This window comes from Rhinolophus sinicus, chromosome 16 (genome assembly GCF_057876585.1).
Source record: "Rhinolophus sinicus isolate RSI-liver-muscle chromosome 16, RSI-T2T, whole genome shotgun sequence".
Classification (NCBI taxonomy): domain Eukaryota; kingdom Metazoa; phylum Chordata; class Mammalia; order Chiroptera; family Rhinolophidae; genus Rhinolophus; species Rhinolophus sinicus.
In genome coordinates, this window is record NC_142516.1 from 170,986,051 (window position 1) to 171,012,842 (window position 26,792).

A 26,792-nucleotide genomic window follows, 5' to 3' on the forward strand; every position below is an offset into this window, starting at 1 on the left:
CAATCCCAACACATACTTCTTCTTAGCTTCATTCAGACCATTAGCCAGATGCCAAAATTGCTTTGATGTCATTTTTATTTCTTCCTGCACCAGAGTTTTTACTTCTTTACCCAGAAGGTACTGAGACTTGACTCTTATTTAATCTAGATGTAATGATTGTGGGTTAAGAAAGGAATTGAAGTGAATAAAGCATCTTTGGTGTTACTGATTTTTATGTTTGGTATGGTATTCATTTATTTTTTGTTTGTTTTTGTAGCAAGGGAGAATTATCTTTCCTGCAATCTAGAAGAGAAGGGTTCAGAAGAATTTTGGTGTTCAGGATTTTCAGGCTTGCCTCCCCTTATACCTGTTCCAATTGATAAGATACTACTGTTCCTTATCAGTTATGTTTGTCTTTTTTCTTTAAAATGAGCTACACAGATTTTAATTCATTTATCTATACCTTATGATTGTGGGATCTTTGACATCTCACTTTAACCCTTATTAGTGTCAGTTGCTTCATAGAGATTAGTTATTACAATCTATGTAAATTGCATTCCTCATTTATTATATTATGATAGGTTACAACCTCTCTCTCATTATCTAGTGTTAGAAACTCTTATGTCAAATTATTTTTCTCAATACAATTTTAGCTTTGTTTTACTGTTAATCCAGGTATTACTCTGAATTTTAGTGGAATCCCAATTACTAGAAGGTCCATGGTAATATGTGTAGATATAAGAGTTCAACCAAGACAATTCCGCATTGTTACAAACTAATAATATGACTAATTGTTTTGCAATTAGTATTTTTAATATGTGCTAAAGTAAAGCTACAGTAGTTACTGAGTACAGATCTAAATTCACCATTGTGTATTATTAACAGCTTTAGGGCATATCAAGTAGAAAAAAATGTGGTCCTTTATATAAAAAAAAAAATTCATAAAAATATAACTTTTTATACAGATTGCATTTTATTATATAAACTAGACCTATTATAAGAGTGCCCACAGGATTAAGAGTTGTATTTATGACTGGTGTCCTACATACTAAATGGAGGGAATCAAAACATAAAAATAAGAAACTAAGTTAAAGTTTTAAATATTGGATTTGTGGGATACCTATATATCAAATGTCAAGCAACCAGATGCCAAAGTGTTCAATTAGAACAATGAGCTAAACTGACAGCAAAAATCAAACCTTGATTCACTTCCTGTGACAAGTGTAAGCACGATGCCAGAGTGATGCTGGCTCCGCACTATTCCATTTTTTCTCGCAGAATGGCAGCAGGTTAGTCACCAGGCAATCCACTTGTGGATCAGCACAGATGGGGGAACTCATCTCACTGTCAAGATGCCTCGCGCAGAAGACTCCTGATACATTATGGAGCAGTAGGTCAAGAAGAAGGAAGGAGGGAGAGTAAGAGTGGAGAGGTATGGAGTCCAAGTGGAGAATAGTGCCTCAGCCAAGACTCCTGATAAGGAGTCCTTTGAATGGAGGAGTTTGGGTTAGGAATGCAGCCATGGATGAGTACGGCTGGCCCAGGGTATCTGAGATCTTGAGTACAAATTCTTCCAGAAGCTGTAATGCACTGGTATGTGAGCAGTCTGGTGTGGGGAGGGCTGTTTCCTTCAATGCATCCTGCGAGTCTAAGCCTTGTCATTGCTTACAGTTGGGCTTGAAAGATCTCATGTAAATTTGTTCCCGGAGCTGACTTCTTAACTCCATTTCATGATTCTTCATGGTGCGAGCGAGAAGCATAGGCTACCTATCATGAATTTAAATGAGCCAGACATCGAGGGCCTAATCTAAAGCAACAAACAACCAGAGCCATAATCAAAATCATCCCAAGTGTGATGATGAGGTCTGCCTGGAGAAATAAACGTACTCAGGAGCCCCAAGCAAGGAAAAGAAGTCCCACCGCTTATTATGGTTTATTCTAGACAGCCAGAAGCCCTTCTGTCTAGGCTTTGTAATGGTCTTTTCCACTTTATTAGTTTTATTGATTCAGGTGCAACTTAAGATGTTGGCAAACACACAGTAGAGTGAGGATGAGTGTAGTGGAAGAAAAGGTTGTTTCTGACTGGAAAAAAATAACTTTGATGAATCCTGTACCCCTTGTTCCAAACAAATGTTCTGCTTACCCATCTCTAACAGTAGTCAGTGGACATTTAGGAAGACATTTCACTCCTGTTGTGTGAGAGTTCAGTTGTGACAATTCTTTGGGTCCAGATTAATAAGATTGAGTCACCTGAGATACCAGAAAGATCCATAGTTAGAGAAATGTCCACTTGTGGTGTGTAATGACATAACAATTAGATGTTTGTCTGTAGGATCAAGGGTGTGTGTGATATATTCAATATCTAGTCCATCTCAGGGCAGTAACAACTGAGTGGAAGAGATGTTTCTATGAGTTTAGTGAGGTTAGAGTCCAAGGGGGTACCCTGTTGGAGTACAATTTAGAAGCTTCCCACTCCCACTCCTATCCTTGTATCTAGGCCCTCAGGCCTGCAGGTGCTCACAAACTATTAGTTCCGGTCTGGGGAGGCATCCTCCACATTCACTGCAACATGGACAGTCTTTCCTGTACCATGGGCAAGGATAGCACCCTTAATCCAAACCCAAAGCTAGTCAACCCAGATTATCTGGCTAAGATCCTCTCGCAGTCCAGGAAAAAGTCTAGTTTATATCCATTCCATGGGGTTACCTGGAACTAAGTTGCAGGATGGCCTTAAGGAAATATTTGAACTAGACACTTGGTAATTCTTTGCAAGGTTCTCATAGGCAAAAAGGCATGTTCTCTGCACCTGAAGGTCAAATGGAGGAGGTAATTGTCTCCCATCTTTTGCAATTTAATAGCTATCCTGATCCTCCATCTATTTGAATCTTTGGGAAGGGAATGAAGGGGATAGAAGATGCTTGCAGAGTCCTCCATAAAAACTAAGGTGTCAATAACTAAAAGTAGGTGTACAATTAAAAGAAGGGGACAGACTGCCTGGTTAAATATGCAAGGCAAATGAGAAGTACTGCTTCATGGAATTGCTGTGTTGCTCCAGACTGCTCACCTGAGATATGTTGTCCAGGCTGGGGTTATTTTGTCCCCTCCCACCAGCCACTTAATCCTGTCCTTTCATTTTCCCTTAAAACACTTCACCACCACTCAGCATGTCAAGTGCATCATATTCCCCATGATTAGGCAGGCCCACTGCTGTGTATGTGTATATTTCCCCCATCCTGGTGCCAGGTATTGCAAGTATCAAAGTGACCTGTGCACTGGTATCCAAAAAAAGCCCAAGCAGTGCATTCACCCCCATCTCCCATTGAACCTGGATCTTCAGTCTAACACCCTCCCAAATGAGCTATCTCGGCAGCTCCTACAACTTGGATCTTTATATAAGGCTTCTGCTCCCCTCTGTGAAGAGAGGGACCACTTCCTAAACCCTAGTCTTGTTTATTTTTGAAAGCTAGCCCAGAGGTCCTTGTAAAGGTTGGCAGGGCTCTCTAATTCATCTGTAGACTCACCGGGAAAAGGCAAGAGGATAGTATTGCGTCATGCATAGGGGCTATCACAAGGCAGATCCTACTTGGCCACCTGTCCATGAGTTCTTTGGTGGGGAACACATCAATCTCCTCCTTTGAGACCCTGTTACTGAATAACCAGACTCAGAAGTCTCTTAGGGAAGGCCCTTGCCTGGGTCTCCCAGGAGAGAGTGCCCAGTTGTCACCTTTACGCTGCTCTATCTGCTGGTCAGTCTTTGATGATTTGTCCATGACTAGTTTTTCCAGGCGGAGGAATGTGTCAGTTATGACTCCAATTATGTTGCAATTTAATGGACCTGATCTCATGAGGGACTTTAACTGAACTCTGTAACCAGCAGGAGTGCCATGGACAATCCTAGACAACTAAGTTAAGTCTGGTTAATAATCTTATCATGTGTTGTTCCCACACCATCACTGTAAACCCAGAGGACAACCATGGTGGCTTGCAGAGCTGCTATAGCCTCTTCCAGGGTTCAGACATGTCTTTCAGTGACAGTAAACTCATCACATTGAGCCAAACCTGTTGAAGTCATCAACTGAGGGAGAAGAGGTTCTCAGGTGAGAGGGACAGGCTTTCTCTCATAGCCTGTCTTTCCCTTCCTCCTTAAATGAAAGCAATACTTTGGAGGCAGAGGTTCTGTCATGGTATGGCCCCCCAGGTCACCACTGTATCTCACTAAGTTTAATGAGATGACCACCTTTGTTTTGATGGAAAACTAACCTAACCTCAAAGATCTCTTCAGGCTATTGGATGAAGAGATCTTCAAAGGGCTCTACACACTTTTCCAAAAGAAATCACAAAGCTCAATTACTTGCTGCATCACAGAGACCTGCTTAGAACTAACTTAGAGCATCATTTGATGCAACTCTGCGTGTTAGGGTCAAATCACCAAAGGATGATGGTCAGTATTCCGGATATGTTTCCCTAGCTGTTTTTAGAGCCCTTTTGTTGGATTGCTAATTTGACCCACAGGTGAACTTGGCCAGAGAGTTGGGGGGCTAACTAAAGAGAAGGACCTATGACCCCCTGAAAACAGAAAGGTTTCTGTAAACAATTTTTAAATTAATGTTTTATTGTTTGATTCTAAGTAAATTAATTATCAATGTAGTATTACTTTTGAGGGATTTGAATTCACCTAGATAATATTAGTATTCTATTAGTCAAATAACCAAATTTGCCTTCTCATATCTTCAGTTTATAAGAAGTCTAAAAAATATTTTGAATTCCGTTAGCATAGGGGATGACTTACCTCAGTACGTTTTTAGTGTGTTTAGTGTATTTATTAAATGTTTAAAGTATTTAATGTATTTAGTGTGTTTAGTGTGTTTACCTCAGTGAGTGCCTAGTATATTTAGATGTACAGTCAATTTTATTTGAATGACAGACAGTGTTGCTTACACTTTACCCACTAAGTTTTTGAATTACAAGCATAAGAAATTTATAAACTCAAAAGTCAGGCATATTGTGGTAGGCAGAATTCTAAATATTCCTCTCAGACAAAATTCCTTGTTTATTCAATCAAACACTAATCTAGGTATCACTGTGAAGGGACTTTGCAGATGGAATTGAGGTGACTAATTAATCAACTTTAAGACAGAGTGATTATCTAGAATTATTCAAGTGTGATGACATGAGCACCTGAATGCGGAAGAGGAAGCCAGAAGAGTCATTCAGAAAGATGTGGCAGAATAATAGAGGAGAGAGGAGGCAGAAGGGGAGATAGGAGAGATTTGAAGCATGAGGATTCAAACTACCTTTGCTGTAAGATGGAGGAAGAGGACAAGCTGAGCCATATAGGAAGCTGAGAATAATCGTCAGCCAATAGCCAGCGAGAAAATGGGGACCTCAGTCCCACAACCACGTAGAACTGAGTTGCCCTAACAACTTGAATATGCTTGAAAACAGACTCAGTTTCAAAGAGTCCAAAAATAAAGGAGGCTTCTCACTATTTTAATTTTGGCCTTATGGGACCTGGAGCAGAAAACCAGCAGAACCACACTTTGCCTGGTATTCTGACCTACAGAGCTGTGAGAGAATAAATGGGTGTTTTTTTAAGCCACAGAATGTTTTGTGATTTGTTACAGCGCAATAGCTAACACATATTTAAAAATAGCATTTTTTACATTAAATAATCAGAAGAAAATGTTATTTAATAGCTTTATTAAATGGAAAAATGTATATTTAGAGTATTTTTAGAAATAATGAACAGCCATTTCCATATGGAAACTCTCTGAGATGGCAATGTATATTGTGAAGTATGCACTTTCATTTTTTCACAGTTGTCCTTGTTTCTTTTTACTGCATCTTATTTATAAAATACAATGTTATTCCGGGCAGTTATATTTGGCACCAGCTTTCATATTTAATACATTGTATGTAACCATTTATGTTATAATGTAGCTAATGGTTCTCTTATTTGCTGAGAGAAAAATTAACAACATGCACTAAATTGTTATTTGACAAACTAAAGGAAAACTTATTATATATTTGTATAATGATTAAGAGGATTATCCTTCTTATGCCTATTATTCTACATAAAGTATTCTCTTTTATTGATTTCAATTTTACAGTTTTCTTGGGAAGAATTATTATCTTCCTTCTGATTTTTATCTGATTTTTTTGACAATGATTATAATTGTCAGCTGTTTAAAAAGTTTAACGTAAAATAAATATAAGACAATAATAGACCATGCTGTAATTTTTTAACATTGGTTATAAGCGACTAGTAAATGAGTTCACCCCAGAAGGAAAATAGTCTAAATCCTTTTATTAAGCAATACATGAATGCAAAATTATAATTAAAAGTTTACATGCTTCTGTAGAGACCCTTAAGATTGCAAAATTGCAATGTACTTTTTGTTGAAGAATGCTAATGTTGTTTTTTTACTGCAAAATAATTGATATGGTTATGTAAGTAATTTCCATACTGACTCCTTTTTTTTCCCCCTACACATAATTTTGACCTCAACAGTCTGGCTATTTTAGGTTATGCATATAACAGATTTTCCTGATGAATCATTTATGCTTATAAGCATGAGAACAAAAGACTATTTAAATACAGGTTGACAAAACAATCCTCTTTTGTCCTGAAAAAAAAAAAAGTTATTTATTAGGATACGGGAAATATTTTATTTCCATTTTCCTGTAAGTACAAAATTTTCAGTCCTTGATAAAAATGTATATTCTTTCATTACATGAGAATCGAAGTAGATTTTCACAGTAAATTTCTGCATGATTTCTGCCTAGCAGGCAAGGAAGAAATATTATCTTGCTTTAAAATTTTCTTTCTTTAGCAAAGTTGTACAGGATCATTATTTTCAAGCATTGTAATTCCTTTAAGGAAAAGTTTATGTGATCCGGTGTCCTGGACACTTTGCTGCAATGAAAAGAAACAACTTTGCATGTACAAGTGTGCTGTGGTCGCATAATTTAATTGGCAATGATACCTTTTCTCTCCTGGACTGGCACAGGCTTTCATAAAGACTGTGCAGAGATTTTCACTTTTCTCCTAATTTTTCCAACTAACAGCTTTCTGTAAGATACCTAAAAGAAACTTGGTAAATACTGATGCAGAGCAATATATAAAGGAGGGGAACAAGGAAGCATTAGGCTCTACCAAACAGTAAATGTGCTTCATATTAATAATTATAAAAATCAATACTACTACTCTGACTAATAATTTATGGATATATAGTGTTACACAGTGTACAACACAATAAATGTCTTTGAGAATGGTTAGTTTCTTCTCTGTTAAACCAAAAAGTGGAAGTAGAACTGTGTAGCTGACTGTGCACTATTTTTTTTTTTTGTAGAGAGTTTAGAAATGGTTTCTACATGCTAGCTTCTCCTGCATTACTAGATAATGTGTAACACATATTAACACTTTGAACAATATATCTCCGGTATCAGAAGCAAATCAAATTATTACAAAGGTTAAAGACTCCCCTGGAAATAATTGCACATATTTTGCATAACATTGTAACGTTTAGGAATTATTTTATTCTAGTCTCAATTGTGCTTGAAAGCAAGTCAGAAAAAGGTTTATAGGGTAGGTGTTATTTTTCAAGGTGAGGAGATGATACCTTAGAATCATTAAGTGCCTTTGCCTGGGAAATCATGACTAGAAAGTATTAGAATTGGGCTGGTTTCTCCAATCCTTTTTACTAAAACCTCGTTTCCACTATAATTTCTATGTCTTCTTATCTCCTTAGTAACATATTGTCAGAAAGTACTTCAAGTCCTAGACTCATATACTTTTAAGGAACTTAAAATAAAATAAAATAAAATAAAATAAAATAAAATAAAATAAAATAAAGTTTTTCATTCCATAACATAATCTTGAAAGATGACCATCAGAAATTATTTCTGATACCAAGTTTTGAAATTGTTAGAAAATGCTTCTTTTTTAAGATTGAGACTCTAATATTTTGAAACAAAGAGAGTTACTACCAATCAAATAGCCACACCTAAGTATTTTTTATGTAGCTGAAGAAAACTCAGGGAAAAAAAAATTATATATATACATATATAGATATAGATATAGATATAGACATATATGTAGTATATATATATATATATATATATATATATATATATATATATATATATATACTGTATACTGCTATTATTAAGAGAGAGTCTGATATATAATTCAAATACTTTAAAGAAATTCTATTCTGTTGTCATTTTCTAAGCACTGATGACAAAATTGACAAAAAAAAGTTTCATTGTATGCCTATACATTGATAACTTTTTGAACACTTCGTTTCCTGTTGTTTTTTTTTATTGGAATACTATTAATTACATATACAGATACATGTAGCTACCTACATACATATGATGGAAATTATGTTTTTATACAGTGATCGCTTTATTTTTTTTTTCCACCTTTATTTGGAAAATGTCCTTGGAAAAGATACAAATTTCTATGTAAATAAGCGATATAGAGTCTGTGAAATATTTTTTTTTTGAGGGAGAATATTTGAAATATTTCAATATTTGAAAGCTGATGAATAGGATAAAAATAGATTTGTCCTAGAATTCATGTAAGGAATTTTCAAGAAGCCACACTTTACGTCAAAATGGACGGTTTTCTGACAGAGCTGCTCAACAATGTGGGCTTTTTTAATAAGATAATAGGTTTTCCATCACAGACAATAATCACTGGGTGAGAATTGTACAAAAAGAGTACATGAGGTACACATTAAATTAAGTGTCCTCAAAGATCATTTCCAATTTAAGGTTATGTGAGATTGCAGAAATTCCCATCTTATACCCTGCTAGCTAATGATATGAGAATTGGATCAGATGACATCAACATTTCTTTAGAAGTCTACAAATCTATGAATTTATGAGAAACAATTCTTCATCTTGGGAAGTGTTATTTTGGAGAGAAAAGGTGTCTATCTCCTAACTCAAAATCCTCCTTGGCTTCCTTGATCTACTTGTATCCTCATACCTCGGACTCCATCAAATCCTCTATTGTTTTCTCTCCTGTTGGAAAATGCATATATTTTTCTTATAACATCATATTGTCCTCCTCATTAGAAAGTGAGTCTTTTAGCAGCCAGAACCTTTCCTATATGTATTTCTGTATTTCTAGTATTAAGAGCATACTAGGTATAGAAAAACAAAGGGGAGGAGGAAGAAAAAAAAAACTTAATAAAATTTTGTTAACTAAATAATCAGTAAAAAAAAAAATAGAGAAGATAAACGTGAATGTAGAAAATAGAGCTAGCAAAGGAGGCTGAAGTGAAGTAGGCTCAGATGCAGAATAATAACGACCAACATTTATCTAACACATGGTATGTGTCACATACTTCTCTAAAAACAGTTAATTTAATTAATTTTGGCACTTAATTCTCACAACAGTGCTTTAAGATGGATAATATTTTTATTTCCATTTACTGATAAGGGACCTGACTTCCTAATCACACAGCTAGTAGGTAGCAGGGTTGAGATCTAAATCCTGGCCAACTCTCCAAGCCAATTGTAATCTGGTGACTCTCCATTATCACCAAGCCACATTATGGAACCCAGATATATAGATTAAGAGGTGGAAACAAGGTAGAGGTGAGCATTCAAGAATCAAGGTGCATACGTGTTGCATAGATCAAAGTAGGACAGTAAGTCCAAATCAGATGAGCAGAGGAGAACCAGAAGGGGATAATAGCCAAAGTGTTGGTTGCCCAGGGAATGTAATAGGCCAAGAAACTGTATTCTTAACCCCAGCCCTATCGTGACCAGCAGAATGACTCTTTGAACCCCTAGGAGCCTCAGCATTTTCATTTCTAAAATAACAAGGTGTGACTATCTCTTAATGAGTCTCTTTTCCCTTTGAACTCTTAGGTAGTGTTCAAGAGTCCAGGAAGCAATTTTGACACAGGAATTAAAAATTCAGGCAAGGCAAATAATCAGAAGCTTAGGAAAATTGGTTTTAACCTGAAAGTGTTGGAGTCTTGACAGCAATATGTTAGTGTAACAACTTGAAGGTAATTGTTACAAGCAGCTTTTGATAACTGTGAGAAGTGCCTCTACCTACTCTGCATTTTTAGAAAGTTTAAATTCTAGAAGAAATAGAAAAAATATATATATTAAAGAGAAGACGATCCTGAGAGTAGACCCGTTTTTCCTGTCTCTGACACTCCTTTGGGTCATGGGAAACCTAATATTTAATAAAAGCATTATTCTATAAAATCAATAATCATTTAAAATATTGGGAATAATGACCATACTTTCTTAGGTTTATATTACAGTTTTTAACATAACTATTTTTTAAATTTCCTTTATGATATGTATTATCTTCCTAGGGTTGCCATAACAACGTACCAAAACGGGGTAGCTTAAAACAACAGAAATTTATTTTCGTGCAGTTCTAGAGGCTACAAATCTAATCAAGATATGAGCGGGGCCAGGCTCCAATTAAAGGTTCTAGGGAAGACTATTTCTTTGCCTTTTCCACCTTCTGTGGGTTCCTGGAAATCTTCCGCATTCTTTAGCTTGTGGAAGCATGACTTTTATCTTTGCCTCTCTACTTTCACGTGATCTTCTTCCCTTTGTGTCATCTCTGTTTTCGTGGTGCTCTCCTAGCTGCGTGTCTGTGTCTCATCAAGTTTCTCTCTAATAAGCACACCAGTCATTGTATTAGAGCTCAATCAAGTCTAGTATGAACTTATCTTAACTAATTACATCTGCAATGACCCTTTTCCAAATAAGATCACATTCTGAGGTTCTGAGTGGACGTGAAGTGTTGGGAGCCACTATTCTATCCAGTACATGATGTAACAAAAAATACACTGCTTCAGAAGTGAAGAGATGCATGTTTCAGTCTTGAGCCTGGTGCTAGTAGAATCATGCATAGATCATAAACCCTCAGAACTTCACTTGCACAGGATGCTTAGGGAACTATAATTTTATAATTCTATGACTTTAAATTAAAACTGTACACTTTTCATACTTATATAATAAGCCTCAACCAGAGGATGTAGCTCATTTCCAGGTTCGCCTTTCAGTTGTCCATTTATTTGACAGTATGAGCTTCCTAAGAATTCATCTTCCTAACTAATGACTTTTTAAATGGACCATTAAATAAGTCCCATAACCTCTGGAGACTTGGAATCAAGCCCGAGATTCTGTGGTGGTCTGGCAAAAGATTAGCCTTCCCCTCATAACACTTACAACTGTGATTGGGAGTTTCCTCTAACTGACCACTGGTCACAAAGTGCAAAACGATGAGACATAGGTGTGAACTCAGTAGATTTTCAGAGCAGAGAGGTTTTCTTGAGTCAACCATAACAGTATATAATGCATGGCTTTGGTAGTAGCTGCCAACTCAGGAAACAACATTAAAGTTTATGTTACAGTTATTTAAACACTAATAAAATATTTTACTACAGGTTAATATCCATATTTTAAATTAACTAAACCAAGTAACTAAAATGTGAAAATTGAAAGGATACACTTATATTCTACTTAACTGATGTTACTGTTAATTGTTAACTAACATTTAAAATTATGTATAAAATTAATTTCTAATGAAATTTCAAAAGAATTACTGTATTTTGATATATTACCAATAATAAAATAAGGGAAAAACAATAATAGGATTAAGGGACAGAAGAAATAAATATCAGAAAACATGTTTATGTCAAATTCAGAAAATAGTTAAACAAAAATGATAAAAATTCTGTCAATTTAGAATAAAACAAAACTGTATGTTTTTATAGTTAAAATTGCTTAAAATATGAAGTAGTAAAAGTAGATATTATAATTTAGTCTCTATTAATGTAATTGAGAAAGATTATTGTGTCTTATGTAGTGGCAACTTAAATTTGGTGTTAAAATCTTTCTTTATAATAAATATTTCAGTCTATATGTAAAAGGTGTATGTATACATATATTCCCATTTAATGGAGGGACTGTTAAAATTTAAGACTAAATTTATTTCCTTCTAGGGTCTAAATTACCCTTTCAATTATTTCCCACATTTTTTTTGTGCTTATTCTCAATCAAGTTGACTTGCCAAATACGGCATTTTATACTATATTACCTGTTATTATGTCTTTATTTATATGGTTTCCCCTATTCAGAGTGCCGTATCTTTCTATTTCCCAATTTCTAATTTACACTCCTACCTCATATTCTAGGTCCATTTGCAATAACTGCTTTTACAGAGTTGATGATAGTCATTTTCTAGGCACTGCACATTTTATAGATGTCTCATGTGTGGTAAGCTTTTTGATGCTTACAACAAAAAATCCATTTTTTCCCCTCACTATAATTATCCAGGACTGTACGTTAGGTATTCAATCAATCTATGGAAAAATGATTGAATAAACTTAAAATAAAGGTATTTTGCCTGATCAACAGGCAAAAGAATTTTGATGTCTCTCATTACTTGATCTTCTCAGATAATATGGGATTAACTAATTTGCACCAGCAGTGTAAGGCAACTAGTGTGCACTGATGTTTCTTCTTCTTCTTTAGTGATTAAAACATAACAAAAGTAACACAATTTCCAGAAGCTAGGTTGCAAGGAAACATAGGAAAATATTAGGCAGGCTATCCTAAAGGAGAGTTGATGGAGAAAAGAGCAAAGAAAATTTCAGAACTCCAAAATATATGAAGGAAAAAACAAAATGAACATAATATATGGGCCAATGTGAGATCCAGTAATATTTGATACTAGCTCCTAATTTATTTATAGCAGTGTTTACAAACATTGCTTCTTCCCAAAAGATGTAGTATGACTTACGAAGATGCACAATTATGAAATATACTCTAAATTAGGTGAATAAATAAAACAAACAAAAAGGAAATGCAGCTATAGTTATATTAAATGAAACTATTATTAAAGCTGTCTGAAAAAGCAATCAAACTATGAAAGGCTCTTATTGTATAGCTTTCCTATTAGATATATTTTACTTTGACTAAGTTTTCTAGAGGCCAAATAAAAAGATAAATTCGATCAATTTCATAATTTACAGTGCCCACAATAAAACTGAACCATTTACACAGTAGAAGTGCAATTATTCCTGCTACTAAAACCTGAAAGAAATTTCTCTCAGGGGTGACCATAAAAAAAAAGATACTGTAAAATATGATGAAATATGCTTTGAACAACATATTTACGATAAACCCACTAAGGGTTTTTTATGGTATCACTCAGAGGGCGATTTTTTTATTTTACAAAGCTGCTTTTTTATGGTATCCCTCATTTGCTGACGGTCTAACTATGCAATTTTGTGTGTAGTATAATAGAAGCATAGATTTGTAAATAGCTGGAAAAATAGATGGACAAAACCCTTTCAAAGATTGTTTAAATACATCTTTATCTTTCTGTAGCTCTTTAGAGAAACTGGGTGGCACTAAATCTCAGGACATTCAATTGGTTAATTCAGTAAATAGGTATTGGGCATCATAATTTGCACAGCACTGTTATTACTCACAGAGAAAACACTGAAGAAAAAATGATTCCCAGGAAATGAGCTATTCTGTGATATCAATTAAACGCAAATGAATATCACAGATGACCTGAGCAAAAGTAAAAGTTGACATTCTCCTTTGAATAAAAGTCATTTTAAGCAATAGAATAAGTGAGGAAGGACATGTCGAATAGTACGGCAAATTGAAAGAAGAGTAGGTCATGTTTGCCGCCAGAATACAAATAAGGTAGGAAATGAAGTTTTAGAGTCAGGAAGCTGTCTGATCATGAAGAACTAACATGCTTAAACAAGAGATTTGAACCAAAGACAGGGGAGACAAAATGAAAGCAAACCAAACAAAAACTTGAGAGGCATGCCATGAGCACATTTATCTTTTAGAAATATTATTTCAGTGTTGTTATAGAGGATACAGCAGAAAAGTTAAGAATAGAGTCAAGCAGAATAATTAAAAGATTACGGCAACAATCTGGAAGAAAATTAATGGGAATCTGAATTAAGCCAGAGAAACTGTCATGAAGAGCAGGGAGGTATAATAGACTATAAAAGGGTGGAGCATATAGAATATTGTGACTTCTATGGCCAATCTGTCCTGTTTTTCTCTTCAGAATAAACACGGATGCATTTCACGTTACTGCTCTCTTCAAGTCTCCCCCCGCCACGCCACTTTCTGATTCATGTATATGTTGTCAAGCTTTAAAAAATTTGAAATGCTACTCTTTTCGTATTCACCAAATCTTACATAACAGTCCACTTGAAACTTGAACATTTAATCACTTAGTACATTCTGCCTGCATAACAAAGCTCAACATTATAATCCCTCCAGTTATTATAAGATCTGTGCTGTCTCAGTTACATTTACACTTCAATTACAATTACAATGCTTTCATCTTAACAGCTTCTAGTTTCTGAAGGATTAAGTCTTAGGGATTATGTTATATTGAGAACAAAGGTTATTGACTCTTTCTCATTTCTTTCTGAAATGCTTTGCTAGCTAAATAAAAAAAAAAAGAAAAAAATGAAGCCAAATTTATGCCAAGATGTTTTCTCCCTGCAGGAAAACATAATGGAAGTTATGAGAAATCAAGAGTTTTTACTGCTTCCAGCTGAGGAGCTCCATAAACTCCTGGCCAGTGATGATGTAAATGTTCCTGATGAAGAAACGATCTTTCATGCATTAATGATGTGGGTCAAATATGACACGCAGAGGAGATGCAATGACTTGAGTATGCTTCTTGCCTTCATAAGACTGCCACTGCTTCCACCACAGGTAATTGCATGTGATGATGTTTTAATATCTACAGGGTACCAAAAAAAACTATATTAAAAATAACATCAAAAGGTAAAATAATAATAACTTTAAAAATAGTAATGATAAAACATTTGTTAAAGTAGCAACGTCCAATTAATATGTATATATAGTATACATAAATACACACACACACACACACACACTCGTGCGCACACAAACACTTAAAGGCAGAGAGTCCAACCATTTTCCAAACTAATTCTGTAACTCTCCATTACCATATTCTTACACTTATATTTAAAAAATGAATGTCACAACTCTTTTATTATTATTTGTTCACATTTTTGTTTTTAGTTTTAATCAAATACTCTTTTTAAGTTAAATTTTATGGTGGAAAGTGATGGGCATTTTTCTGAAACCCATTTCTGCCATGTTCATATGACATGAGAATGTCAATTTCTCTGATATTCAATTTCTTCTTGTATAAAATAAAATTGTACTACTACAACCACACCAAAATTTGTGAGGAGCAAATTAGGTAATATATATAAAGTACCTAATCTCAATTCAGTATCTAGAAGATTTTTTTAAAGGTTGCAGTGATTAATTTCCTGTTTTCCTTTTTTAAAGGTTGATATCTATCTATCCATCTGTCCATCCATCATCTATCTATCTATCTATCTATCTATCTATCTATCTATCTATCTATCTATCTACCTATCTATCTATCTACCTACCTATTATCTATATATCTATCAATCCATCTATCCTAAGATGCGATAATATAATACTTCTCTGTTTACATCTCTGTGGCATTTTGAAGGCTCAATGCATAGGATTTCAAACACCAATTAGATGGATAAAACATATTACTGAATGGTACAGAGTTATGAAATAGTAGCATTTAAGCAACTGAAATTATGGAATCTTTGATAATTGGATAATTGGAGTTAAGAAAAATCCAGACACCAAGTGAACCAACTGCCTCATTTTATTGCGAGTAATGTAGGACACAGTGGAATTAATAAGAACACCAAAATTCACTTAGCTTATTAGAAGAAGAGTAACTATTTTGTCCCCGATTTGAAACCTTGTTTTTAAACTAACTTGTAATCTAGCAAAATAATCTATGCTTTGTTAACCTGGAGTCACTGGCTTCTCAGGCTTTCCAAAATTAGCTTAAGGGTAGCTCTTACCTCTGAAATGATAAAGTTGTATGTGCATAAATTTTGTATATGGGATATGGGGGGACCTGTAAGATATTTCATTTGGATCCAAACCATCATAAACACTTTCACTACTCTATATATTACTAAAAATGTAAGGTAGGGAATTAGGACATCAGTAAAGAAGGACAGGCAATTATATATTAATAACAAGTGAGAGGTATGGTCATAAGTTAAGATTAGAAAGTTAAAAAAAAAAAAAAGAAGCGAAAGTACTACTATGCCCAAATTGGGGGAAAAAAATGAAGCTTTATAAATAAAGTAATAATTGTGTTTCATTTTTCTGCTGAAATGAATACAGGAGTAAAAACATAGAGGAAGAATTTAAGAGAGGACTGCTTAAACAAATTACGTATGCTTATCTTAACATTATGTTATTAAAAAGGAAGGGGAACATGTATATCAGTAACTTAACACCACCACCAACAACAAAAATTGTGAAGCCAAGCAATGGATTTTTCTGAATCTCCCACACTAGGTTCTGATGTCAGATATTCTCAGAGCCTGGGGATTCTCTCTCAGGCTGGAAATAGCCAGTGATAATTATTAGCCAATAATAGGCAGATAGCCATTAGTCAATGATAGATGTGGCAATCAGTCCTTTTGACGCTGTCCACCATTTCACTTGGGGAGCTTGGAGTTAAAATTGTGCTTAAAAAATCATCATAAATAGTAGAACACACACCACAGGAGGCCAAGAATGTGACTAGAGATCCATCTTTTCATGATACGCCTTTCTGCCATACTCTCATTCTTCTGTCATCAAAAATGAGAGATACTTCTAACTGTCCATCTCATCAGAACAGACATGTGTATCAATTGGCTTATTTGTACCTAAGGCTACACGTTACACATGGAGTTTTTTTATTCTTATTGGTTTAGCTTCTTTATCTTGCTTAGTGAAGCACTGTTTATTCACATTAGAAAATGTTATTTTATTTTGGTTTAACTTCCTAGTAAGAGGTTTTTAAGTTAACTCATACAATATCCATACAATATCCAACAAGCATAAACATAGCATGTATTTATTCTACATCCCTTTTCTCTCAAATTAGGGGCAGGACAAACAAGTTTATGTGTACTTTCAAACAGATATACAAGAGGAAAGAGTGAAAAACACATTTTATTTTTCACAAAATGTCTTTGGATATAGAAGGAGCTATTACTTTCATAACAAATATTAAAGAATTGCACCATTGTAAGTATTTTCCATACAATAATTCTAATCTTAAAAACACAGCTACAAGGCAAGGATTGTTAATTATGTTGTAGAGAAGAAAAACAGATTCAAAGAGGTTAAATGATTTTTTTCAAAGATTATAGAGCTAGTGGAAAATGCAGTTTTCCTGCAAATCTGGACTTGCCAGGTATGAACATACATACACAGCAATATTTCCACTGTGAATGTACGTTGCTTACCTGTTTGCTTTCTATACTGGAAGATCATAAAAATGCCCTGAACACGCAATTTTGAAGGTTCTCCTAAAAATACTGGGAAAGGAAGAAGAACAGGAGAGTAGGAACCAGTATGCATTTCTTTCTTTAGTTACAAAACTTATATAACATTTTATCTTGTTTAATTTCTATAATATTTTTCTGTATTTATTATTATTATCATTTGACAAATCAGGTAATTGAGAATCAGTACAATGAACATCTTTCTATTAAGTTGCAGAGCTCAGATTTTACTCTATTTGTATCTGATACTAATGTGGGTTTTTTCCCATGGAGGGCAAATAAGTGTAATTCTTATTTACAGGGTTGTCTTCATATTTACGTCAATGTTTAGCCAGAATCTAGGATATAATAGAGTTTAATAAAGAGTTAATAAACAGTTAATAAAGAGTTAACAATAAAGAGTGATCCTAGAGTTAAATCTAGGATTTTCCAACTTTTTACACAAACTTCCAAAGCTGCTAAGCATGTTAAGGTTTTTAGGAAAAAAGTCTTTATGATCAGGAAACACTTTCTCCTTGATCCTGGAAACATTAAATATAGCTTTTATTCTTAATTCTTACAGTGCTTAATGTATAGGTTTTTAAAAGTCTTTGAGTGTTTTGAGGGTATATTATATATTACAACATATAGTTATATAATATTCAATTGTTACATAACAAAACACAATATTCTATTTTAAAATACTAACAATATTTAAGGGAGGAAGAGTCTGAATTTTTCTAGTGAAGTAGGGTTTACTTTCAAAAGGAAATAGTATTTGGACTGTTAAAGAGACTTCAGAGAAAAATTTGGCTTTTGTTTTTTTTTAAGATGATTTCTACAGATGTAAAGATAGGTTACAGGTGAGTTAGAAAACAATATTTAGAAAACCAGTTGTGAGTAGCTCATAATATTGTTAAGAAAACACAAGAAAGAAATGACCAAGGCAAGAGTAGAATAGACAAAAAGATTTAGAACTGTTTAAGACCAAAGTATTATATATAGAAAGAGAACATACAGGCTTTCAGGATAACAGTAAACTAAATAACCTGTAAATAATTATACAGCTATGAGTCTATTTTCTATTTAGCAAATGCATGAAAATTTTTCTCCAGTAAAAAAAAATAAATAAATAAATAAAAAAGAAAAAAAATATATATATATATAATACAAAAGTAAGTAAAAATAAAGACAATAACAGAGACCCCGACAACAAAGAATACATGTTAAAAGATTGATTAGAGACAGAATAAATTTATATTACAGTAATAATCTTCTCTCATAATCATGAAGTGATTCATCAACTTGACTTAGGCTGATTTTAGTTCATTTCTCACAATCTACAGTCTCATGTCTTTTTTTACTAGGTATGTTATGTGTATCTGTGTTTAGTTTTTTCTGAAGTTCACAAGAGAAAATTCTGTTCTGATATTTCTTATAATTTATAAATAAACATATACTATTATGAAGTATAAATTATAGTAATTGGTATGGAAAAATATAATGAAGATGTAAATTTTGGTACAGAATATGGATTTTAATTGACATCAGTGTAGAGAAAATGAGCTTCAGAAAATAATAGAAGAAGAGACATAAAAAGAATCAGAAGCAACGATGTTAACTTTTTGCTATTAAAATATAATAACTAATATTGAAGTGAATTCAACTGATTTTGCTATAGAAAGGACCAGAGGAAAAGGCAAAATAAAATAAATACATAATTGAGATATAGTCTATGAAATGGTGAGTGACTTCTATTATCATTTTAAAGAAGTCAGGAAGAGAATTTTGCAAATAGTTTCCATGTTTTTCTTGAATACCTAATGTTTAAATTTTCAACAAAATATATGGTGAACACACAATGCAATATATAGATTATGTATTACAGAAATGTACATTTGAAACCCATATAATTTTATTAACCAGTGCCACTCCAATAAATTTAATATTTTTTTAATTGGAAAAAATGTGAAAATTTCATTTTAGAGAGTAATTATGTATGTACAGCCATGCCTCAGGGATATTGTGAGTTTGGTTTCAGACTACTGTGATAAAGAGAATATCACAATTAAGTGAGTCACACTAAATTTTTGGTTCTCTGGTGCATATAAAAGTGATATTTCTACTATACTGTAGTCTATTAAGTGTGCAATAGTTTTATATCTAAAAAAGCAATTTGTAGACCTTAATTTAAAAATACATTATTTCTAAACAATGTTAACTATCATATGAGCCTTCAGCAAGTCATAATCTTTTCACCGTCTGTGGGTCTTGTCCTGACGTTGATGGCTGCTGACTGATCAGAGTGGTGTTTGCTGAAGACTGGAGTGGCTGTGGCAATTATTTTTTTAAAAGATAATAATGAAGTTTTCTGCATCAATTGACTCTTTCTTTCATTAATGTTTTCCCTGTAACATGTGATGCTGTTTGATTGCATTTTACGCACAATAGAACTTCTTTCAAAATTGGACTCAATCCTCCAAACCATGCTGTTGCTTTATCAACTGAATTTATGTAATATTCTAATTATTTATTTTTATTTTTTGTAATTTCAACAATCTTCATAGCATCTTCACTAGGAGTTGAATCTATTTCAAGAAACTACTTTATTTGCTAATCTCATCTATGAAAATTAGATTGCAGCAACTCAGTAACATCTTCAGGCTCCACTTCTAATTCTATTTCTCTAGAAATGTCCACCATATCTGCAATTAATTTACCCCCTGAAGTCTTGAACCCCCTCAAAATCATCCAGGAGAATTGGAATCAATTATGTCCAAACTCCTGATAATCTGATATTTTTATCTCTTCCCATGAATCATGGATGTTCTTAATGGCATGGTGAATTCTTTCCAGAAGGTTTTCAATTTACTTTCCCCTGATCTACCAGAGGAATCACTGTCTATAATAGCCATAACCTTACAAAATGTATTGTTTAAATAAAGCTTGAAAGTCAAAATTATTCTGATCTGTGGGTTAAAGAATGGATGTTGTGTTAGCAGCATGAAAACAACATTCATCTTGTTGTACATCTCCATCAGAGCTCTTGGGTGACCAGGTATATTGTCTATGAACAGTGATATTTTAAAAGACATCTATCTTTCATTGTTATGTAGGACTCAACAATGGGCTTTAAATATTCAGTAAACCATGTTGTAAACAGACATGCTGTCATCCAGGCTTTGTTCCATTTATAGAGTAAAGTAGATTTAACATAACTATTAGGACCTTAGGATTTTCAGAATGCCAGATGAGCATTGGTTTCAATTTAAAGTCACCAGCTGCATTAGCTCCTAACAAGAGAGTCAGCCTGTCCTTTGAAGCTTTGAAACCAGGCATTAACTTCTTCTCTCTAGCTGTGAAAGTCCTAGATGGCATCTCCTCCCAATATAATGCTGTTTCATCTACATTGAAAATCTGTTGTTTAGAGTAGACACCTTCATGATTTATCTTAGCTTCTACATCAGCAATTACTGCTTCACCTTGTATTTTTATGTTATGAAGACAGCTTTTCCTTAAACCTCATGAACCAACATCTGCTATCTTCAAACTTTATGCCTGCAACTTCTTCACCTTTCTCAGCTTTCATAGACTGGAATAGAGTTAGGGCCTTGCTCAGGTTTAGGCTTTGGCTTAAATGAATGTTATGGCTGATTTGATCCAACATCGAAATCTCTAAAACTTTCTTTATATCATCAAAATGTTGTTTGGCTTTCTTATCATTTGTGTAGTCACTGGAGTAACATTTTTTTAAATTAGTTTCAAGTGTACAAAACAATGTAATAGTTAGACATTTATACCCCTCACAAAATGATAAACACCCCTCCCTTCCAGTACTCTTCTTTGCATTCATAACTTGGCTAACTGTTTGGTACAAGAATCCTTGTTTTCACTCCATCACAGCTTTTGACATTCCTTCCTGACAAGTCTTAATCATTTCTACCTTTTGCCTTAAAATGAGAGATGTAAACTATTCCTTTCACTTTTAAACACTTAGAGGCCATTGCAGGGTTATTAATTGGCCTAATTTCAATATTGTTGTGTCTTAGGGAATAAGGACACCGCAGGAGAGTTAGAGAGATGAGGGAATGGCCAGTCAGTGGAGCAATCAGAATACACTCAAAATTTGTTAAGTTCTCCATCTTGTATGAGTACTCTTTCTGACTCTTCAAAACAATTATAATAGTAACATCAAAGATCACTGATCACTGATCACCATAACAAATATAATAATAATGACAAAGTTAGAAATATTGTGAGAATTACTAAAATGTGACACTGAGACATGAAGTGATTAAATGCTGTTATAAAAATGGTGCCAATATACTTGCTCGACCCAGGGTTTCCACAAAACTTCAATTTGTGAAAAACAAAATATCTGTGAAGAACAGTAAAATAAAGTGTAATACAATTAGGTCTGCCTGTAAATACTTGTATATGTATTGCAAGGAGGGTACTCAATTTCGTTTTGGTTTACTTTTATTTTTCTCCTATGTTTCTTCTTTCAAAGATGCAATAGAAGAACATGTTGCTATGCACTCAATGGCATGATTTATCATTTTGTAACTATTGTGTCCACTGGTTTTAACTACTTTCATAGGATATACCTTCGTAATAGGTACATATTTATTTATTTGTTTGTTTATGTATTTAAAAGTACACGTAAGTATCAAATTTTCGGTGTGTGCTTTTCTAATGATTGGTTTAGAAAGGAGAATGCTGCTCTAAAAATCAAGGCAATACAATTCTATATATAACCAAGCCAAAAGTCTTCAGGAAAATTCAGTTTTATCACAGTCACAGATTACTTAAAAGGTTGGAGATGCACAGATAAACTTTGTTTCATGTTTAGAACTAGTACTGTTTATCTCTTTTGAGACAACATGGGGAAAGATTGTCACAATGATCTAACAAGATACCTACTGACTCATAAGATAAATATATAGTAGTGTGTGTTTATGTGTATAGGCATTTACTTTTATATTCTGTAGCAAAATGTGAAATGAAAAAAAAGGAAAGTGGCAACAGATAATAAAATGTTGCCTAGGTTTAGAGGAATATGGTTTAATCTAATAAAAAAATAAAAAAATAACAAGGAGACTCAAGAGTTTAACTTAAGGAAACGATGCTATCTCTATTTTACAACAATTATTTTTATGCAAGGCTGCAATAAATTTATACCAAATAGTTTTTTATAGTAGTAATAGAAAAATTAGAAGGGAGCAGTCTTCAACCTTTTACTCCATTGAAATGTGATGATTGATCAGATACCAATGATGTAGACTCTGTTGTCTATAAAATTATAGCCACAAAAAACAAACAAACAAACAAACTAATGAAAAGCAAGCACAGTGACAAAGAACCAATCAATGTAAAAAGAGCATTCATAAATCACAGTGTAAGATATACAAAGTAGATTACACTCCTAAGTAATTTATATGTTGTGTTTAAGTTTGCGTCTCCATAGCAAGCATAGGTAAACTTCTTGATAAATCCAATGGTTCTCCAAGTTTGTCAGCATAAATATTCACTGTTTATGTATTATGCATCTTATATTTACAAATGAAAAACTCCTGACTCTTACAAATGAATAAGGCAAAAAGAATTAATCAAACACACTAACACAATTCATTACCACTCTTTGTTACTTTTTAATTTTCTTTTTGTTCTGTCTTTTCTCTCTGCTTTGCTTGCTGTCTGATTAATTAATGATTATACCAAGCCATCATCAAAGAGATAGTCTTCTCCACAAAACTAGACTACAAGAGTTCTTTTTAAAAATTGTGGAATAATATTACTCTTCTCTAAAGGAAACCTTAAAAACAGTGGCTTTAAAACATAAATGTATAGATAATTTATGCTTCTAAAATCTCATAGATTTATCTTAAATACTGTTTAGATTCAGGATCATTTAACGCACTATTATGTTCACAGTTCAAGTTACAACATTAAAAAACACAAGAGCTTTCATTTTAACAAGTTTTAACTCAAGCAATGGTATCAATGTAAACAAACAAACAAAAAAGATGTGCCTATGGATAAATGCATGTATGCATATACACATATGTCACTCACTTTGGTTAAGTGAAGAGAAAAGAGGAGAAGTTAGAACCTAATTTTAAAGCCTTTGTTTTGCTGCAGTATTACAAGTAACAAGTGTCTGGTTTTATCAAGGGCTAATCCCACTGCTTGTGTTTTGTAATCTTTCTTGACACTGAAATATCTCTACTGCAATGACTCCTTCCATATTTCATATTGTCAATTTTGCTTTATATTGGATTATTCCAATTAACTTACAAAGATGTGTTGCTTTAGACATAGTAAAGCAAAACAAAATTCCTCATATTCCTTTCTATCAATGGCTCCAATTACCTGATCCCTTTTCCAGTAAAATATATAATTATTGTTTATAGTTATTAAATTTCCCTATTCATAATCATCATTCTCTCTTCAACCCACCATAATCAGTCATTTGAACTAACAAAGATCATCCACATTCTCTGTGCTATCATTTTTCCCCCATATCACTTGTTTTCATCTACTTGGCTTTTTAGCAGCATTTGACACATTTGATCTGGCCATTCTTACTCAATTGTCATTGCTAATTCTTTCTACTCTCAATGTTCCAGGACACCATATTTTGTTCACTGAGAATAGCATTTACTTCCACACTTTAAAATATTGTATGAGAGTCAATTACAAATTCTGAATTTATATCTCTAGCCCTAAACTTTTCCTGAAAGACAGATTCAAATATCCAATTAGCTACTTGACATCTATAATTGGATATGCAATAGCTTTTTAAAACTGAACATGTGTAAAATGGAAAATTTCAAAGCCCCAAGACTCCCTCTCACCCTTCATTTCAGTAAGTAATGCCACAAACGATCTAGTTTCTCAGGCCTGAATCATAAAACCATTTTAAATTCTCCACTTAAGATGGAATTTATTATAACATTGCTTGCCATAAGAAGTCCTTTCGACTATGTTGTAAACCATATCCTGAATCTGTTCTTTTTTTTTTTAACTTCTCTACAAACACACCCTAAAACAAGACATCATCATTTTTTTCTGCACTATTGAAATAGCTTTCTACCTATTATTCTCAATTTTATGCTTAAACACTGCAGTAATTTCCATTTATTACAGAAACCAGACAGAATTTTTGCAGTATTAATCAGCTCATCTCCAACTTAAGACATATGTCCCCAGGACCAAATCCTAGTGTTCCCCTCCTGCAAGGCCCTACTCAACTCTCCCATGACTACGCCTCTGACCTCATTTCCTACCAGCTTTCAGAATCCTGCAGGCACACTGGTATCCTTTCTGTTTCATGAGCAAGTCAGGTTTATTTCTTCTCTAGCACATTTGTACTAGCTGATTCTGGGAACTAGAAACAGTGGCATGCCAAGAGGGGATGGTGGTGGTGATAGGGACAGTTCTTTCAGGGGCAAGCCATAAAGGGGGAGGCATAGTCTAAGGATAACTAAAGACAATAATAGAACCAACTAAAAGTCAGTCTGCTCTTATTATTACTCTACCGTGGCAGTTCTAAGCAATGTCAGTGATAACGCACGCCTACCTGTTGGGTAGAACTGCCCTCCACTCCCCTGTTCTGGTCCACCACTTCCCCTAAAGGTGTTCACCTGCATCATAGCAAGACCCAGTCTTTCTTATTATATACGTCTCACCTTAAATGTGTCCTGTTCTTAGCACTTTCACCTAAGATCGCAGTTTGTTTTTCTCTCTTTACTCATAACTATATTTTTCAGAAAACCAGACTTGAAGGTTTTTTTCACAGAGCCCCTGACATAGTCGGTACTCAATTAGCTTTTACTGAATCAACAAATGAAAAGTTTATGTTGGGTCTTAGAAATCTTAGCTTCATTTATTTTTACTATCCATTTATATGATTTGTCTGGAATGTGAGAGAAAGTTCTATAGTGGTGTGTTACTATGGATCTAATAGTGGGTACTAGGAACAATGTCATAAACAGGGATCAGAGGATGCTGATTCAAATTTTACTTAAAATCTTTTATTGATGGACAATGGGAAGGCAAACTTGAATGGGATATAATTTCTCATCTCTTTGTTCTATCAGATATATTGATAAAACTCAAATTTATCAAAATCACTCTAATACCTAAGTCAGTGGTATACTTACAAATAAATTGGCTGCAAGAAAATTATGTCCTTTTCATTGCTCGCATAATAAGTCAAAGTCCATTCTATGGAGAAAATAAAATTGAATATAAGTATTAAAATAGTTCATAAGCATGTTTGTACATATTAAACAATACACATATACTAGCATTTGCCAACCAAGAGGCCTGAGAGTGCAAGAACAATTATTTTTCTCAAACATTAAAGGTACTTTTATTTTTTATTCATGCCTACTTTATATAAGGATGATGAAATTAAAATACGATACAATAATTTACAAGAGGACCAAGAAAAAATGTAGAACCTTAGTAATAAAGCAAACACCATTTAAATCATTAAACCTTTTTAGTTGAGCCAGCTGAGTGGCTCAGGTGGTTGGAGCCCTGTGCTCCTAATGCCAAGGTCACCGGTTCAATTTCCACATGGGCCAGTGAGCTGCTCCCTCTACAGCTAAGATTGTGAACAATGGCTCTCCCTGTAGCTGGGCTGCTGTGGGCGACCTTGTGCTGCTATGAGCGGCCAGTGGGTGGCCAGCAGCCATCGTGAGAGGCCGGCAGCCAGTGAGAGCTCCTGTGAGCGGCCGACCAACCACTGACAACCAACTGCCTCAGCCAGGGGGGAGCACAAGGCTCCTAATACCAGCATGAGCCAGGGAGCTGTGTTCTACACAACTAGACTGAGAAACAACGGCTTGAACCAGAATGGGGAAAGAGGAGGCAGAATAAGGGGAAAAAAACACACCAAAAAACCCTCTTTAGGTGATTTTAATTTAGGAATTAGGGAAATGTGAATTAACTCTTGATGTCACTTTTGTATTTTAGTAAGTGGAATATATAGAGACGAAAACTGGAGATTAAAATAGAGTCCTTAGACTTAAGAATATCTTAATCTTTGGGTAAATCTCAAAGCTGAAGCCTTAGTAGAAGAAATTTACATTGATTCAATTATAGAATTATTCTGTTCTTTTGATAAGTGAATTATTTGGGGTATAGATAAAATGCATATGTTCCTGCATCCATTGTTCACATTGCTATTTTTATGCAATAGTTTTGCTTGTTGTTATTCTTTGAGGAACAGTAAGGCAGCTGTGGTGCTAAAGCAGAGTGATCCAAGGAGTGAGTTCGAATTCAGAGAAGGTGAGGGTGCAAATCATTAAATGTCTAGTAAACTATTGTAAGAACTTTGGCATTTTCTTGGAGTGTAATGGGAGCCATTGCAGTGTTTTGAGGACAGGAGAATCTGACCCGATGTACACA

The 26,792-nt window shown here is 34.0% G+C and overlaps 1 protein-coding gene across 1 annotated transcript in view; it reads left to right on the top strand.

Annotated features, from left to right (window-relative positions):
- Positions 1-26,792, top strand: part of KLHL1 (kelch like family member 1) — a 305,504-nt gene that overhangs the window by 171,260 nt on the left and 107,452 nt on the right. Inside the window, exon 5 of the mRNA XM_019751890.3 lies at positions 14,518-14,730. Within this exon, the coding sequence (XP_019607449.1) occupies positions 14,518-14,730 (213 nt within the window). The remainder of the gene's footprint in view (positions 1-14,517; positions 14,731-26,792) is intronic.